Source organism: Strigops habroptila, chromosome Z (genome assembly GCF_004027225.2).
Source record: "Strigops habroptila isolate Jane chromosome Z, bStrHab1.2.pri, whole genome shotgun sequence".
In the NCBI taxonomy this organism is placed as follows: Eukaryota; Metazoa; Chordata; class Aves; order Psittaciformes; family Psittacidae; genus Strigops; species Strigops habroptila.
In genome coordinates this window covers 20608221-20624030 of record NC_044302.2, presented here as the reverse complement: position 1 = coordinate 20624030, position 15810 = coordinate 20608221, and the positions used below count along the sequence as shown (strand labels likewise).

General features: G+C 44.6%; 1 protein-coding gene across 1 annotated transcript in view; it reads right to left on the bottom strand.

Annotated features, from left to right (window-relative positions):
* The window catches only part of GLG1 (golgi glycoprotein 1), an 86229-nt gene extending 70966 nt beyond the window's left edge, over positions 1-15263 (bottom strand). Inside the window, exon 1 of the mRNA XM_030511887.1 lies at positions 14901-15263. Within this exon, the coding sequence (XP_030367747.1) occupies positions 14901-15257 (357 nt within the window). The 5' untranslated portion in view covers positions 15258-15263. The remainder of the gene's footprint in view (positions 1-14900) is intronic.
* Positions 15264-15810: the final 547 nt, after the last annotated feature.

The following is a 15810-nucleotide window of genomic DNA, read 5'->3' as shown; positions in this document are numbered from 1 at the left end:
AAAGGACAAACTAAACTTTCTATCAGTTGAAAAGCACACTCTCCACTCCTCCCCCAAACCAGCCAAACACATCCCTGAGACAAGCCTTTCTTCAAAAAAGAGCATTAAAACAGACAAAAGCTTTGTAACCAAACAGCCTGGAAACAAATGAGGCAAATTAACTGCAGTAATGATCTCAGGGTGCAAGAGTTGCATCTAGTACTTGAGAGCTATAACTAACACGTACTGTGTTATCCAGAGACATCACTCCAGGGAGAAGAGCTGACTGCCTCACCCAGAAACGATTACATTGGAACATTTCTGAATCAGTGACCAGCCAGGCCAGCTTACTCCTCAAACAGAAGAAAGGGAAACCCTTAATAATGAAATCCAAGCTAAAGCTGTTTCCCCTTACGGGAAGGGGGAAAACCTGAATCCTCATGCAGCAATCTAGCTGCTGACACATCTCTAGCACATATTCCTCACCTGCCACAGATGTCACCACTCAGCTGATAGGTCACCATGCCCTCCACACCACTTCAATGCCCCTCCTATCTGCACTGCCCTAAATTTACACCATAAACTATTTGAAACACCCACCAAAATCACCCTTCAGGACATGGATATGTCAACACCATGTAAATGGTCAAATAGTCAAAATGAAGTCAACCAGGGAGTCTTTTTTAAACTTAAAAAAAGACTAAGAGAAAAAAAGAAAAGAACAAACCGATTCCTTGCAATTTGTTAGACAGCTCAGGGCGGGAGGGAGGGGGAGAACCAAAAGCCAGACGGCTTAGGTTCCCTAGGACACTTTGTAGAAATTCAAACACCTTATAGAAAATTAGGCCCCGACCACATGGGTAACAAGTACTCAATCACGGCACATCCACATAAGATATGTGCATCGTTGTTGTTCTGCACTCCGTTTAAGCTTGGACAAGCCTGGCACATGCTAGGATTTAAAGCTATTAAGCTTAATTTTACATTTAAATCCCACACACCCTACCCAAGTAATGAAGCCCTGAACACAAAGCAAGCCTGCTCCCTCCATCCTAAACTGTTTCATATTGTGTTACAGGGTGTCATTCAAATGCAAGTGTGACCGACAGGCCTCTCTCTCCACAGAGCAAGGGTTATTTTGATAACTTTCATCTGTTGCTTTCCTCAGTGATCACTTTCTTCTCAACAGCAAGCTTCACTGATAAAGCTTCCCAACTGCATTGACAGTCTTACAGCTGAGAGCAAGATGGAGTGCTGCAGTGTTCCCAAAGTCCCAAGCGGTATTCATCACACGTACCTCAGGCTCTTACACTCCCAGATTGTTGCAGATTACATGTGACTACACAAACATGTGCAAGACACTCAGCAAGACACATTGTCTAGAGAATTTGAGGACAAGCTGCATGTGTCGCTTCCCTTCTCCACAGCTGCTCCCGGGGTCTCTGTTGCATTAAAAATAGGAGATCCAGTTCTCCGGGAGGATCAATGTCTAGGGCAATCAAATCCTGAATATCTACCAGGCACGTGAATATCAAATCTGAGAACAGAAAGCTCTTCAGGGTAGTCATATCCTACTCTAGATCACACTTCACTTTAGTGAGAGCCTCAGACATTCTGGTACAGAAATAGCATGTTCCATTCTTGTAGTCTTAGAACTCTTTTGGACTACAAGTTGCAGATTTGCTCCTGAAGAAGGATGAAGCAACATTTCAATCCCACACAATGTTTTAGAGACTTTGAGATGCTGCAGGCATCTACAGAGAAGAAACTCATTCATATTTTTCATAAAGCACTTTCCATGGATTAGAACTAGTAGTAGACAGTAAGGAAGGATGTGAAACACTGAGCAACTTGGCTCTCCACACAGTGCACTGTTATCTTCTGAAACAGCAAATCTTGCTAGGAAATGGTAAATAGAATCATAGAATCATTTAGGTTGGAAAAGACCTTTACGATCATCATGTCCAACTGTTAACTTTGCACTACAAAATCCACCACTAAACCATGTCCCTAAGTGCCACATCTACACAAATCCCTGCAATGATGGTGATTCATCCACTTCCCTGGGCAGCCTGTTCCAGGGCTTGACAACCCTTTAGGTAAAGAAGTCTTTCCTAATATCCAATCTAAATCTCCCTTGATGCAACTTGAGGCCATTTCCTCTTATCCTGTTGCTTGTTACTTGGGAAAAGAGAACACCGCCCACCTCATTAGAACCTCCTTTCAGGGAGTTACAGGCAGCGATAAGGTCTCCCCTGAGCCTCCTTTTCTCCAGACTAAACAATCCCAGTTCCCTCAACTGCCGCTGGTAAGACTTGTGCTCAAGGCCCTTCACCAGCTTCAGTGCTGCTTTTGTTTTGGCATAGAAGAACAAACATAGCTATGTCTCATTCAAGTGAGAGACTACTTTTTAAAAAATATGCCATTTGCTGCATTAAGAGATGCTAGTCATTCCCGAAATTATACAGGCAAAGCGTGTAAGTGTTATGGAACACTTAATATTTAAAAGCAAGTGGAAAAAAAAAAAAGCAAACCTCACCTCTGTTCACTGCACTGAGACAGACTCACTGCTTTGCCCACGCTTTCAGCCTGTATACTAGTCTACTGTTGCCAAGTACTGTAGCTGAGGAAACCAAAGAAGAGTTATTTTAACCAGCAGCTCCCAAAGTGATGCAGGATCATAACACAGGTTCTCATCCAGGTCCAGCCCAAGATGTCTGCAACCTCATATACCTGTCAGATCTGTACTACAGGATACCTGTCTGATTTACAGAAGGTTTTTCAGCTTGGACAGCCAGACCCAGAAAAGAAGAAATGTGAGCAACCCAGCAAGAAAAAAACAGGCAAGGCTGCAAATTAAGAGCGTACCCATGGGGGTAACTCTTCAGGAATGGCAACTTATGTGGAAGAAGTTGTTCTCTCACTTGCCCCAGGGCTGTAGCAGTCCTCAGAACAAGATGGGAGATGTTAGTAGCTGCCTCAGCAAAGCACAACTGCCACTTCCTGGAACACCAGGATACAAAGGAACTCTACTCTTTCCAAGCCCGTTATTCTGGAAGATTCACCTCCCCGTGTACTTCTTCCAAGGAATGGCAGCATCTTTCAACTGTTATCATATCTAACCAAAAAAATTCAGAACTTCAAGATAAACACTTCCGTGGTCAAAGTCCCAGCCATATAGCATGTAATCCAAGAGGAGATCCTAATCAAAACCTCTTATTTGCTTCTTTACAAAGTCGGTCTTTCCATCTACTGTGTTCACTGTCATCAGGCCAATTCTATGATTTTATCAGTATCACTGAATATTACAGTCTGTTTCTAGGAAAACAACTACTTTCCACACAGGAGCAAGCTAGAATAGCAGCTCCTGTACCTTGTCCTGAAAAGACTTAATTAAGATGATTTGGCTAGCACAGATTTGGTTTGACATTTGAACAATAAGGGATATGAAAAATTTCATGTTATAAAAACCCAACAAGCAAGAGTGTCCACCTTGACTATTAATGATGGCTTCATGCCCAGAGGCTCAACACAAGCCTATTGCTCTAATGTCCCATGAGAAGAGCCTCAGCTAGGAAACAATGGCAAAGAGCATTGCCTGCCTAAGACTGGAGACTCTCAGCTTCTACACATCAGCTTCTAGAAGCAGAGAGAATAACCCTGACATTTCCAGGTGGATTCATGACCGGGAAAGTGGCTGTGCTCTTCAGTTCTCCACCTTCCCCAGTCTCTTTCTATACAGATACTCATCAGCTGACAAAGCATGCGGTCACCTGTCTAGAAGGCTTCAGATTCACCAGCAAACACAGAAGGAAGCTCCCTCCTGAAATCCTGGATTCAGGTCTGAACAGTAGTTAAACACACCCGAAACAGTGCTACCAAGGGACAGGACCCAAAGTAATGAACTCAGACAGGGCAAAACAAAACAATGAGCTCTGTAAATATGGGAGCAAACAGCCCTGTACTCACACTGCCCAAATTTTACTCACATGCAATGTTTCAACAGCTCTGAGGCATTTAGATACCTTTCAAAGATAACCTCTTGACTCATTTTATGGCTTTTAATGCTACAAAAAGCATGCAACCTACAAACAAAGAACTTAAAAACCATGCATGACACACTCCAAAAGGGCAGTTCAGAATTACTTTGGCGCTTCTGAAGGTAGTGAACTGTCATATCAGCCAGTCTCCACAAGTGTACTTTAAATGGTTCCTGAGAACAAAAGTTCACTCTGGAAAGACTCTTTCTGGCCCAATTTAAGATCAGAACAATTTTTTTTTCTTCTTTAATCCAAAACTTTGACTTCCTCAACAGGATCCCAATTCCAAATTAGGGATCCCACTAAGTAACGTAGAAGTGATTACAGTCAGAGATCAAACTCTACCTCCCAACAGATAAAAGATCACTTTAAGATGGCAACAATATGCTGCTGTGTTATTTTAAGTTATTCATGATGCACAACTCTGTCATAGGAAGGTTTCTGGCTATTTCCATTTGCCCTAAGCCACTTCAGACAACACACTGGATAATACAGCTGTGATGGGCCAATAACCAGCAGGTCAAGCAACTGGAGCACTGATTCTCACCTTTTAATTACACAAGAGAGAAACGCAAGTTCAGTACTCCTGCCAGCTGCATGCCAACAGCCCACCGCCCACCTGAGCTCTCTAAACTTAAGATACTGTGAACCCTGGTGAGCAAGAGACATTAGAATACAACATTAATTAAATAATCCTTGAGTGCATTACGAAGTTGGGATGGATTTCACTGCAAGATCTCAAGGAAGGAAAAGTATCTGGGGAAATTACTCTGGGAAGAACTGACATATAAAGAGAAGAATTTAAATTCCATCACCACTCTCCCTAGCAGAACAAGTTTAGGCCATGTTTTTATACAACAGGATGCTGGAAGAGTTCACAAATGCCTGAAGGAGGGGAGAGAAACAAAAAAACCCTGTGGTTTGTGGTATGCTTTTTCCTTTGGTGTAGGCCTTACCTGTGAGCTGCTCACAGAAAGGAAGCCAACATAGCCTCGGAGCATGCAAAAGGGGTTTGATTTGGACAAGCTCAAGCCACATTGCTCATGAGTACCTGAGCTAAAACAAGCTGCATCATTCCAGGAAAGTCTACCCTGTATACTGCTGCTATTTCTGCACAGAGGTGACAGTATGATCAGTGATGGTTCCCTGTCTGCTCAGTGCCTGCCGAAGCATAGGTAAAGGATCATGAAGCAAAAGTACAAAACACAGCAAGGCTTTGCTTGTCTTCTGTGAGGGAAGTGCAGAATCACATACCTACTATAACTATACTTTGCACATACACTTCTCATTAAGGCTATTAACAATAACATTAGAATGAGCATACACCTTTAGAGCTGTGAATCAGTTGAGGGAAAAGTACATTCACTAGTACCACACCTTCCCAGACGATGTTGTTATCATTGAGATTCCCAGAGGCAGGACGAGCATTCACCACAGGAGTCCCATTCCAGTACCCAGTTTAATAAAAAGGTAGGGAGGACTTAGACCATGAACTAGTGTTTCAGCTTTTTGGGTTTTTTTGCTTTAAAAAAATAATGTTGCTTCATATGACAAGTGGTGCTAAAGCATCAGCACAGGCTGCCCAGAGAGGTGGGAGAAGGCCATCCTTGGAGGCATTCAAGGCCAGACTGGATGTGGTCCTGGGCAAGCTGATCTAGCTGAAGATGCTCCTGCTCATTCCAGGGAGCCTGGACTAGATGAGCTTCAAAGGCTCCTTCCAACCCAAACTATTCTAGGAAGAACTTTACAGTATCCTCTGAAAAACCAAGAAAAAAAAAAAAAAAAAAAAAAAACAAACACCCCCAAAAAAAAAGCAAAAGCAAGTCATTCAAGCTGATTTTTTTTCATAGAATCACAGAATGGTTTGCACTGGAAAGGACCTTAAGATCATCCAGTTCCAACCCCCCTGCCAGGGACAGGGACACCTCACACTAGACCATGTCACCCAAGGCTCTGTCCAACCTGACCTTGAACTCTGCCAGGGATGGAACATTCACCACACCTCTGGGCAACCTGTTCCAGTGCCTCACCACCCTCACAGTGAAGAACTTCTACCTTGTATCAATGGAGACCAGATTTTGAGTAGCCCATCTGAATTGTACAATAAGAGGATCCCATTAATATCAATTTGTTTAAACCACCATGAACACAGCAAAAGAATTGCAGTCTCATGAACAATCCATGTTGTAATTTACAAGAACTGCGGTGTTCAGTGCCATTACTTGAAAGTGGTTAGTTTTTCTGATTTTATGACATATGTAGGTAGGCCACGGAGATGCTGACAGGAGCAGAAAAATCAATTTGATAATGAAAGACCTTACTGTAAGCTTTTGCCAGATCTTATTTCAACACAGCTGAGAACAGTGTAACAAAAGTTGACTCAGCTCACATCAAGCCTGGACTGTTACAGAAAGTCTACAAGCCAAGCAGCTTTCGGGTTGGCTTGGGTTTTTTTAATTCTATCAAAACTTTCTGTAGGGCAATTACTTCAACCCTTAGAAGAATGCACACTCTGCTGAGCTTGTTTTGCAGTTCACTTGGTGAAAAGTATTTTTCCCTGTGCTAACAGGACAGTCTAGAAAAAGAAAGTCTCAATTAGCAAACCACTGAGCATGATCAAGGCTGGTGAGCCTCCTATTAAGATTCAAGAGATCTGGACAGCAAACTTGCCACCGGATTAAGCTAGGCTTTATTTTTTAAACAAAAGACAGTACATTCGCCTGAATGATTTTGCACAGCAGGGCTGGAATAGCTATTTGTTATTAACCTACCCTGTTACGGCTAAGTACTTAATTATAGCAACATAGCCAGCTGTGGTCTTTAGAAGAGACTCAAAATTCCCAAGAATCAAATAAGGAAACTAAAAGTTTTTCCACAGAGCAGCACACAGTTCTACCACTAACCACAAAAGATTAAAATACTTCAGGCATCTAGAGAAACCATGAATACTTATTACATTAAATACTACCTGTTTGCCACCTCAGCAGTTCTTATTCATTGTTTCAGGCAAAGATGCAAATAATAACAAATGTTATTTCCTGTCCAGCAGGATTACTGTTTGTTTGTCCCTGTGTTGTTACCTGGCAAGAGATATTAAATGTGTACCATTAGTCTTAAGCCACAGCACTGACAATCATAAAGACATAAACCACACATTTTGAGTGAAGGCAAGATTTTAGACGTTATAACCAAGTAATGCACTCTAACACAAACACGTGAGATCTAAGCTCATAAAGGTGCAAGAGCTGCAAGATACACTTATTCAAAGGGAAAAAATAAACTCAGGCACTACACCCCCAAAAAGAGTATAGAGAAAACAGACACCTCTAACTACTGAAGGAAATTCCTTAGCTCAAGCTGCCGACGTTCAGACACCGCATGCCAGGACGCTGTTTATGAATGCCACCTCAGCTCAGGAGGAGAACAGTATGGGTTTTCATCTACTGTCTTGATGAAGAAAGGTCACAATTCATGCTACCAGCTGGTACTTAGGGAAGGGGGGAGCTCTGCTCCTCACCTAACACACCATTATTGATACTGATAAACTGAACATCCAGAAAATAAGAGTATCCCATGACAACAAAAAAAATTATCAGCTAACAGAATGGAAATTATTTAGTGCCATAGCAACCAACTTTACACATCTTAAAACTAAATTAGTCAGAAGATCAAAAAAATACCTTGAGGCAAGATTTAAAATAAAAAGACAATTATCTTGCCTTGGGTGAAAAAAAGACCTTTTATTCGCCCAATTCTTTGAGGCCTATTATTAGGAAGAGAAACTGCAAAGCTTTTTCAAAAGCTTTTCCAAAGTACCTTTTCCAAAGTCCAAAACCAGCAGAGTCCATTGAGAGAAGGGTGCTCACATCCAACAAAGCTACACTGTAAAGAACATCAAGACATTGTCTCTATGCTAGGAAATTAGCACATAATTTGCCTAGAATTCTCTTTCTTCAAATCATCCAGTTCCAACCATGACAACCTGAAGCAACACCAGGGCTAGAGGGGGCTCCTTTCCTCCAGTACAAGGGAGGAGAGGATGCAAGCAGGGAAACACAATCTAGCTGTACCTGTCTCTGCTGTAACAACCCACCAAGTCCTTGCTTTTCAACATATTCAGCTACCTTGCTCAGTAAATCACCTCCCCAAAAACAGAGCTCTGTGTAACACAGCTTCTCAGTTCATCCCAGCAGCCTGCATTAAACTTTACTTCTCCATTTGTATTCCCATTCCCTTCCTCCTCAGTATTCTGAACTGCAGCAGGCCAGCAGTGCCAACTCACCAGAGGAAGCAGGCTTGTAAGATAATCCCTTTTATTAAGCCAAACAGCCCACGCCAAGGCAATGCATAACCAGCTACCACAAGCATCAGCCTGCCAAGAACAGCACAAAACACAAAAAAACCAAACCCACCCCCAAGAAAAAACACAAAAGAAACTCTTTCAGATAAACACAGTGACTGTTAAGATCACTAAGGATATGGAAGAACCAAGAACCTGTGCTTAACATGCTGTTCACATGACACTAAGTCCAAAACCTAGCAGGAGAGGCACCATCGTAACTTTTAATCAGCTCACATGTGACGTTAGTAAGATGAAAAGGGTACTTTTAAATACTGCTACATCCTGAGATGAAGCCAAAGGCTGATTCCAAAGTAAGTAACCCAAATGAAATCAGATTTAAGTGTATTTAGAATTTTACATTAAGACTTAACTACAACAGCCAGGAGGAAATTGGGCTTACACTATCTCAACGCAAGGAAAAGCAAGAACTTTAGAACAAAAATGTGCTAATCTCAGTTAAGAAGCTAAGCCTCAGGAGAAAAAGCTTCAAAAAGTGTTCCATCCTTGTCACCATCATTTTCTTTTGTTGTTGCTTAAGTGTTCTTCAAAACTTAATCATCTCAATCCCTTCCTCCTGGGTCCAACCATTCCTTTCCATTAACTTTGACAGAACCATCTTATATTTTATAAATTTCTGAAGCAGGTGGGACCAGTCTTGACCATTCAAATCAATTTGCATCTGCCACAAACCACTGTAAATTCTTAATTAAATTCTATTTGACACAGAATGGTATCTCAAAATTTCTCATCCAGATGCATAGGCTTCAACTTATACAGAGTCCAGCATCCAGTTACAGCCCAATAATTAACTCAATCTCTCAAAAGTGCAACACATTTTTAGTTTAAGTTAGCTCAGCTTCCACTATGGGTAAGAATTCTCCTTTTTATTTGCCTTCAGAACATAAGAGTTCTTAAACTCCCATGCCTGGGCAGCTGGCTTTGAATCACCGCCAGGTGATTCCTTAGAAAAAAGGGAAAGTGTAAGCAAAGCCCTTGGCAAGGCTTACAGGTACATTTTCCAGGGTTCTGACTGTGATCATTGCCTTAAAAAAAGAAAAAAATTCCCTTTTTGTGTTGATATCTGAACTAGATGATAATGCTGTAGGCACTCTAAGAGCATGACTGGAATACCAACTGCCTACTCCTTTGCAATAGTGATTAGAGAACCAGAACAGCCTCCATCCCACAACTATATACTTACCACCCTGAGAAACAGGCAGTTCTCATTCAAACCAGCTCACCTAAAAGCCAGAGAGAACTGAAGGTTTTGTAGAACACAACCAAACCATCCTGGCACAGGTTGCCCAGAGAAGCTGTGGCTGCCCCATCCCCGGCAGTGTTCAAGCCCAGATTGGACAGGGCTTGGAGCAACCTGGTCTAGCGGCAGTTGTCCCTGCCCATGGCAGGGGGTTGGAACTGGATGAGCTTTAGCATCCCTTCCAACCCAAACCAGTCTGGGATTCTATGATAAGCACTGAGGGAGATGGGCCAGCTCAGTAAACAGTCATCTTCACTATCTGCATTTCCTAAAAACTAGCCTACCCATTGCTGTGTTTAATCCACAGCCCTCAATTACTTACAGCTCTGAACAGGTAAACGGTCATTTGCTGCCACAACCCAGGCAGCTCAAAAAAGGTACTTTAAATGCCAGCCTCCACTTGGGCATGGGAAAGCTGTGAGAGATGGAAATAATATGAGTACATGCTCAAATACAAGATAATGTTGTGTGCTCAGGCAAAACAAAACCTCTAGCCTTCAGCTCAATAAATAATGGAGATAAAAGAGGAAAAATAAAATAAATTGAGCAACCATGACAGATCACACTTAACCCACCCCAGTACAACCAAAAAACTTCAGGGAAGCCTTCACATTTCCAGTTCCTTTACCAAGAAAGTAGAGAAACTAGAGAACAAGCACAGGGACTGAGCACACACAACTTTTCAGAGATGAAGACTCCAAGCATGTGCTACCATCTGGTTTCTCTTTTCAACCAATAATCTTAAAACTAGGTAATTTCACTGGCACTATTTTATCAGGAGCTCAGGTACATAGAGAGTGAGGAATAAAACATGTATGTGGAAGAAACATGCCAGTTCCCAACCCATCAAATGTTACATGCTTCCTAGTCTACGTATCCCCTCAAATGAATTTTCTGGCCTCTTACACTGAGTTGGGTCTGAAATAACAGCAAAAATACTCTTCTTTAAATACAAGGTTAATTTGTTTTGTTCTTAACCCAGTCCTCAACGTGAAGAGTGCCTTATTTTGCCCAGAAAGCAGAGCATTCAGACTCAATTATACCATCCCTGCCAAAAAGGTGCTACCAAAGAAATGGAACTACTGAGGAAGAAGAAAGTAGCAGGAAGCCAAAACTTTGATCTCTAATTCCAGCTTAACCATGACCATTTGATCTTAGAAAAATTATTTAGCCTACAATGCCTCAGTGGTGTATGGATGGATATAATGCTTTAAGTATTACCTATTCTTTGTAAGAGCAATACAAGTGAAGGTTAGCAATTATGAAATCAAGTTAATTCACTGATTAATCGAACCCAAGGTGTGCTTTAAGGGTAAAATTATTCTCCACTTGTAAGCCAGGTAAGCTTACCAAAGCTACACTGGTTAAAGTATTTTCATAACTGCTCATGTTTCCTACCTCAAATTCAACAACTCAGTCATGCTTTCAACACAAATCATCATTCATCATGCAAACATTTTTACCTAGCAAATATATTAATCTTTCATGGGGTTATTTATACAATAACCCCCACGAAAATTAGCTTAATAGGCAGCCCATAAAAAAAGTAGTTAAAGGCTGCAGTCCATGTTGAGTGAAATGCAAGCTCTGAAGCCTCTCTAGAAACAGGTTAGCAACCAGCATCGTTTCAGAAAAAAGCGCTTCAAAACACATTTTTGGAAACCAGAGCAGACACCACCCCGTGCTACTCTTTTTATATCTTGGCATGAAGTTATCTAGATAACAATTAAAATGCTGATGATGAAATTTAAGTGGCTCAAAACAATAACATATCAAGTGCACAAATAATTTTAACTAGAAGGAAATTAATTTCTCAGGAAAATGAACCAAAACATATAATTGATTCTATTTTCTGACTATAGGCATAGAATCCCAGACTGGTTTGGATTCGAAAGGACCTTAAAGCTCAAACAGTTCCCACCCCCTGCCACAGGCAGGGACACCTTCCATTAGAGCAGGTTACTCCAACTCCCATCCAAGCTGGCCTTGGTCAATGGTTGCCAGGGATGAAGCATTTACCACTTCTCTGGGCAACCTGTGCCAGGGCCTCACCACCCTCACAGTAAAGAACCTCTTCCTTATATCTAACCCGAACTTCCCCTGTTCCAGTTTAAACCCATCATCCCTTGTCCTATTGCTACAGTCCCTCCCCAAGTCCCTTTCCGGCATCCTTGCAGCTCCCTTCAAACACTGGAAGGCTGCTCTGAGGTCCGCATGCAGCTTCTCTTCTCCAGGCTGAACAATTTTCTCAGCCTGTCTTCACACAGGCAGTGCTGCAGCCCCTGATCATCCTCATGGCCTCCTCTAGATCGTTTAAGCTGACTAGCTCTGACCACTATCTCCACCAATTACAGACCATCCTTCTACTGGGGAAGGAAAGCAAAAAAGCACAACTGTCCCTTGACTTCTACCCTTGAACTTGTGTAACAACCTGAAACGCAGAAGAGCTCTGCACCTACAGGAGCAGACTGTGCTATGTCAATGAAGCTATTCACTGACTTGGTGGAAAATCAGTGGCAAAGTGTTTGATACCAGTCAGGAGGGATGATTTTTTTAAAGAATTCTAAAAATATGCAGTGCTTAAATATCTGTGTTGGTAATACTTTAAATTGACAGTCTACAAGTAACCTCTCAAAACTAGAACTTTAATTATTTTGGGTTTGGGTTTCTTTGTGGTTTGGGGTATTTGCGTGTTTGCTTTTGGTTTTTACCATTTTCTGTTTCCAACTATTCTTTACCGAATATTTGTGTTAAACAGCTTCTTTCAACATCCACCCTACAAGCTAGGCTCCTGTACCAGTCAACCACAAACTCCACACTCCTATTCCTTCAGATTCAGGACAACTACCCGGCAAAAGGGAGGACTTCTGTAAAGACACCCACACTAACAAATCAGCAGACACTGAATAGTGTAATCACATTCACACTAGCTAACAAAATGAACATCTCTTTTCTCTGCGGCCTCCAAAGGAAGGTTTCAAGTAGTTGTTTCCCCTGGTTACTCCCCACCCATTTTAAAATGTAATTGTCACTTTACTGGTGTTGTTCAAAAAAGCTGGCAGACACTTTAGGGTCAAAATGAAAACATATTAGCTGTTACTGTTGTTTGCATGTCACCTATTTCCTCCGCTGTCACCACCAATGCAGAGGAAACATCTGATCCCATTCCCTATCATCCAATGTACCATCCAATGTTTAAAACTCATTACTTTTACCTAAAATATCAAGAGTTGAACAGCAGGGATACAGGGAAGTCAATTATTTTAATTAATTTCTCAGAGCAGCACTCTGAGAAGTCATCTTAACATCAGGAAGCAGCCCATCACATCTGTGGTATGGCAGGCGACTTTCTAAGTCTAAGACCAGGTGACAGTGCTCTTTACAGGCTGACACACAAATAAGGCTGCAGACGGGCACTTTTGGAGAGAAAACTCAATCCAAAACAACCCCAACATGTCCTATTGATGCCTGGGATCTCACCCCAGGAAAAAGATCCCCCTTTGGCACTGGGTAGCAGACAGCATTACAGCTAGACAAGACCAACAGTCAGGAAACTCAAGACATCAAGGCAGACTTTGAAAGGGGAAAAGGAAAAACACAAGTAAGCCATAGTATTCAAAAGACAGCGGAACTCTCATGAGATATGCAGAACCAACATAAGGGCTTATACCTGCTGAAAATGAAGTGTGATGCAAAGCATTCCATCATCTTCTGCTTCTCCCCGTACACCCATACCCCACTCTGTGTTTAACTCAGTAAAACAACAAAATTATCCCAGCAGAAAGCTGAGAAACAAGACAGTAGAAAGGTCCACTTCACCAAAATGGCAGAAAACCCAACAAGCACTTGAACTGTGAAAAGAGAAGGGAAGGGCCACACAACTGCAAAGAAAGAACAACAAGGTCTTGCCTTTTTGGCAGGCCGGTGGCTCACAAGCCACCGCCTGTAGGCACAGCTTCCAAGATCCTCTCAGGAAGGGAGGGTGCCTCCCTGGCAGGGGGTCCCAAAGGTCTCAAGAAGGTTCAAGAAACAGGAATGGACAAGTTATTCATACAGCAAATATAAGTCTGACAGATAATGCATCAGAACTCATTTATAACATCTATCGTGAGTGTTTTACTAAATTACTTGCCCTCAATTAAAACACGAAGTTAGAGAAAAACATAAGTTATTTGTGGATTTTAAGCCAAGTAGCCACTAACACTTACTGGTTCAAGACCCCCCGTGATGAGAGCAACCATTAAGTGACTGCCATCTGCTGTGTCTGAAATAACGGATGAGAAATGAGCGCAGGTTTTTCCTGACTACATTTCCACTTGGGAAAACGCCATTAGAACTAACCCAGCCTGACATTCCTGGACTTTGCAGCAGAGAAGCCAAAAACAAAACAGATCTCAACACCACAACAGCTTACCAAAGACACTTCCCCCAAAAGGCTTCTTCAAACTGAGCAAGAACCACCAAGGAATGAATGAAAAGATGGGGCTAGAAAAGGACTCTGAGCTGGCAACACATTTTTTACATGAGTTAGACTCAAACCACTCAGGGCAAATGTTTGGGAACAATGCAGACTGCCCAGATGACCGCCCAAAACATACTAAACCACGTCTAAAAGTTGTATTATCTAGTTTGATGCACACACAAGCACCGGGAACCAACCACCTCTGCAGCTGAGCTCTGGGTGGAGTAGGGGATCTGAACCTGAAAAAAATAATCCTCTCGGGTCACCGCAGCTACCAGGGAAGCGCCTTTCCTCAGCAGTGTACAGGCAGGGCCCTCCCCAGACCTCCAAGAGCAAACCACAGACTGGTTTGGGTTGGAAGGGGCCTTAAAGCTCAAACAGTTCCAACCCCCTGCCACGGGCAGGGACACCTTCCACTAGACCAGGCTGCTCCAAGTCCCGTCCAGCCTCGCCTTGGTGGGAATAACCCCAAAACGAAGCCAGCCCACCGGGACCTACCCCGCGGAGGGCGCTGCCGGGGCGGCCGAGCAGAGCCCAGAGGTGCCCGTGGAGCGGGCCCGGGCAGAGAGCGACTCCGCTCCCGGCGCCGCCGCCCTCCCGCCGAACCGGCCGGCTCACAGGAAGCTCCGCAGCGGCGGGGCCACAGCGCGGAAAGCGCGGACGGCGGCTGTCTGCACACCAACTCCGCTCCGGGAGACAAACCTGGGCGGTAAACGAGGCGCGGCAGCCCGAGCTGCGGTCGCTCCGCCGCGGGCGCACAGCCCCGCTCTTTGTTCGCCGCCGCGGGTAGGCCCTGCCGGCGCGGCGCCCGGCCCTCACCTCACGGACGTCCTGCAGGCACTCGAGGACGGCGAGGTTGTTGGCCCAGCTGTGCTTGGAGCAGAGCCGCACCACGTCCTCCCGGCACACCGCCTCCTCGGACAGCTTCCACCCGCTGCCCGAGCCGCCGCCGCGGGGACCTCGCGGGCCCGCCGCGCCCAGCCCCGCCGCCTGCCCCGCCGCGGCCGGGCCGCCGCCAACGACGGGGCCCACGGGAGCAAGAGGAGGGCCGCCCGCCACCGGCCGCGCCGCCAGAGTCAGGAGCAGGAGGAGCACCGGGCCCGGGTAGCGACTCCGGACACGTCCACACACCGCCATCTTGGATTCGCCACCTCCGGCGCGACCGACCGCCCACATAGCGGCACGCACGCCGTATGCAAATCAGCACGCAGATTACGTCACTCCACCGCCCACCGTGGGGCACGCCTTTTTCGGGCGAGGGGGCGAGGCTTGGCCTGGCCCCGCCCCCAGCGCGCGCACCCACCCCGTCCCCTCATGGCTCCGCCCCGCCCGTCGTTGCGTCGTGAGGGCGAGGCGCGAACGCGGCCGCACGGCCCGGCCGCCATTGTAGCGCCACCGTAACCGCAGCCCCCGCCATTGCCCTTACAGCCCTGCAGCCACCACAGCCGCACCACAGCCCGTCAGACACGCAGGACAGCCCTTGTCAAAGAGCCGGGAGACATGAGGAGCTGTGCTTTGGGGAATGCTCACACCTCTAGGAAGGCAGCCCAGCTCCACCCCTCTCACAGCCACATTCAGAAGCTGTGGCCAGTTTTTGCCCTAAATCTATCAGTTCCCACCCACGAAAGGGAGCTGGCAGTGTTATCCTTGTCAAGGGTGAAGAGTCATAGAATCCCAGACTGGTTTTGTGTTGGAAGGGAGCTCAAAGCTCACCCAGTTCCAACGCCCT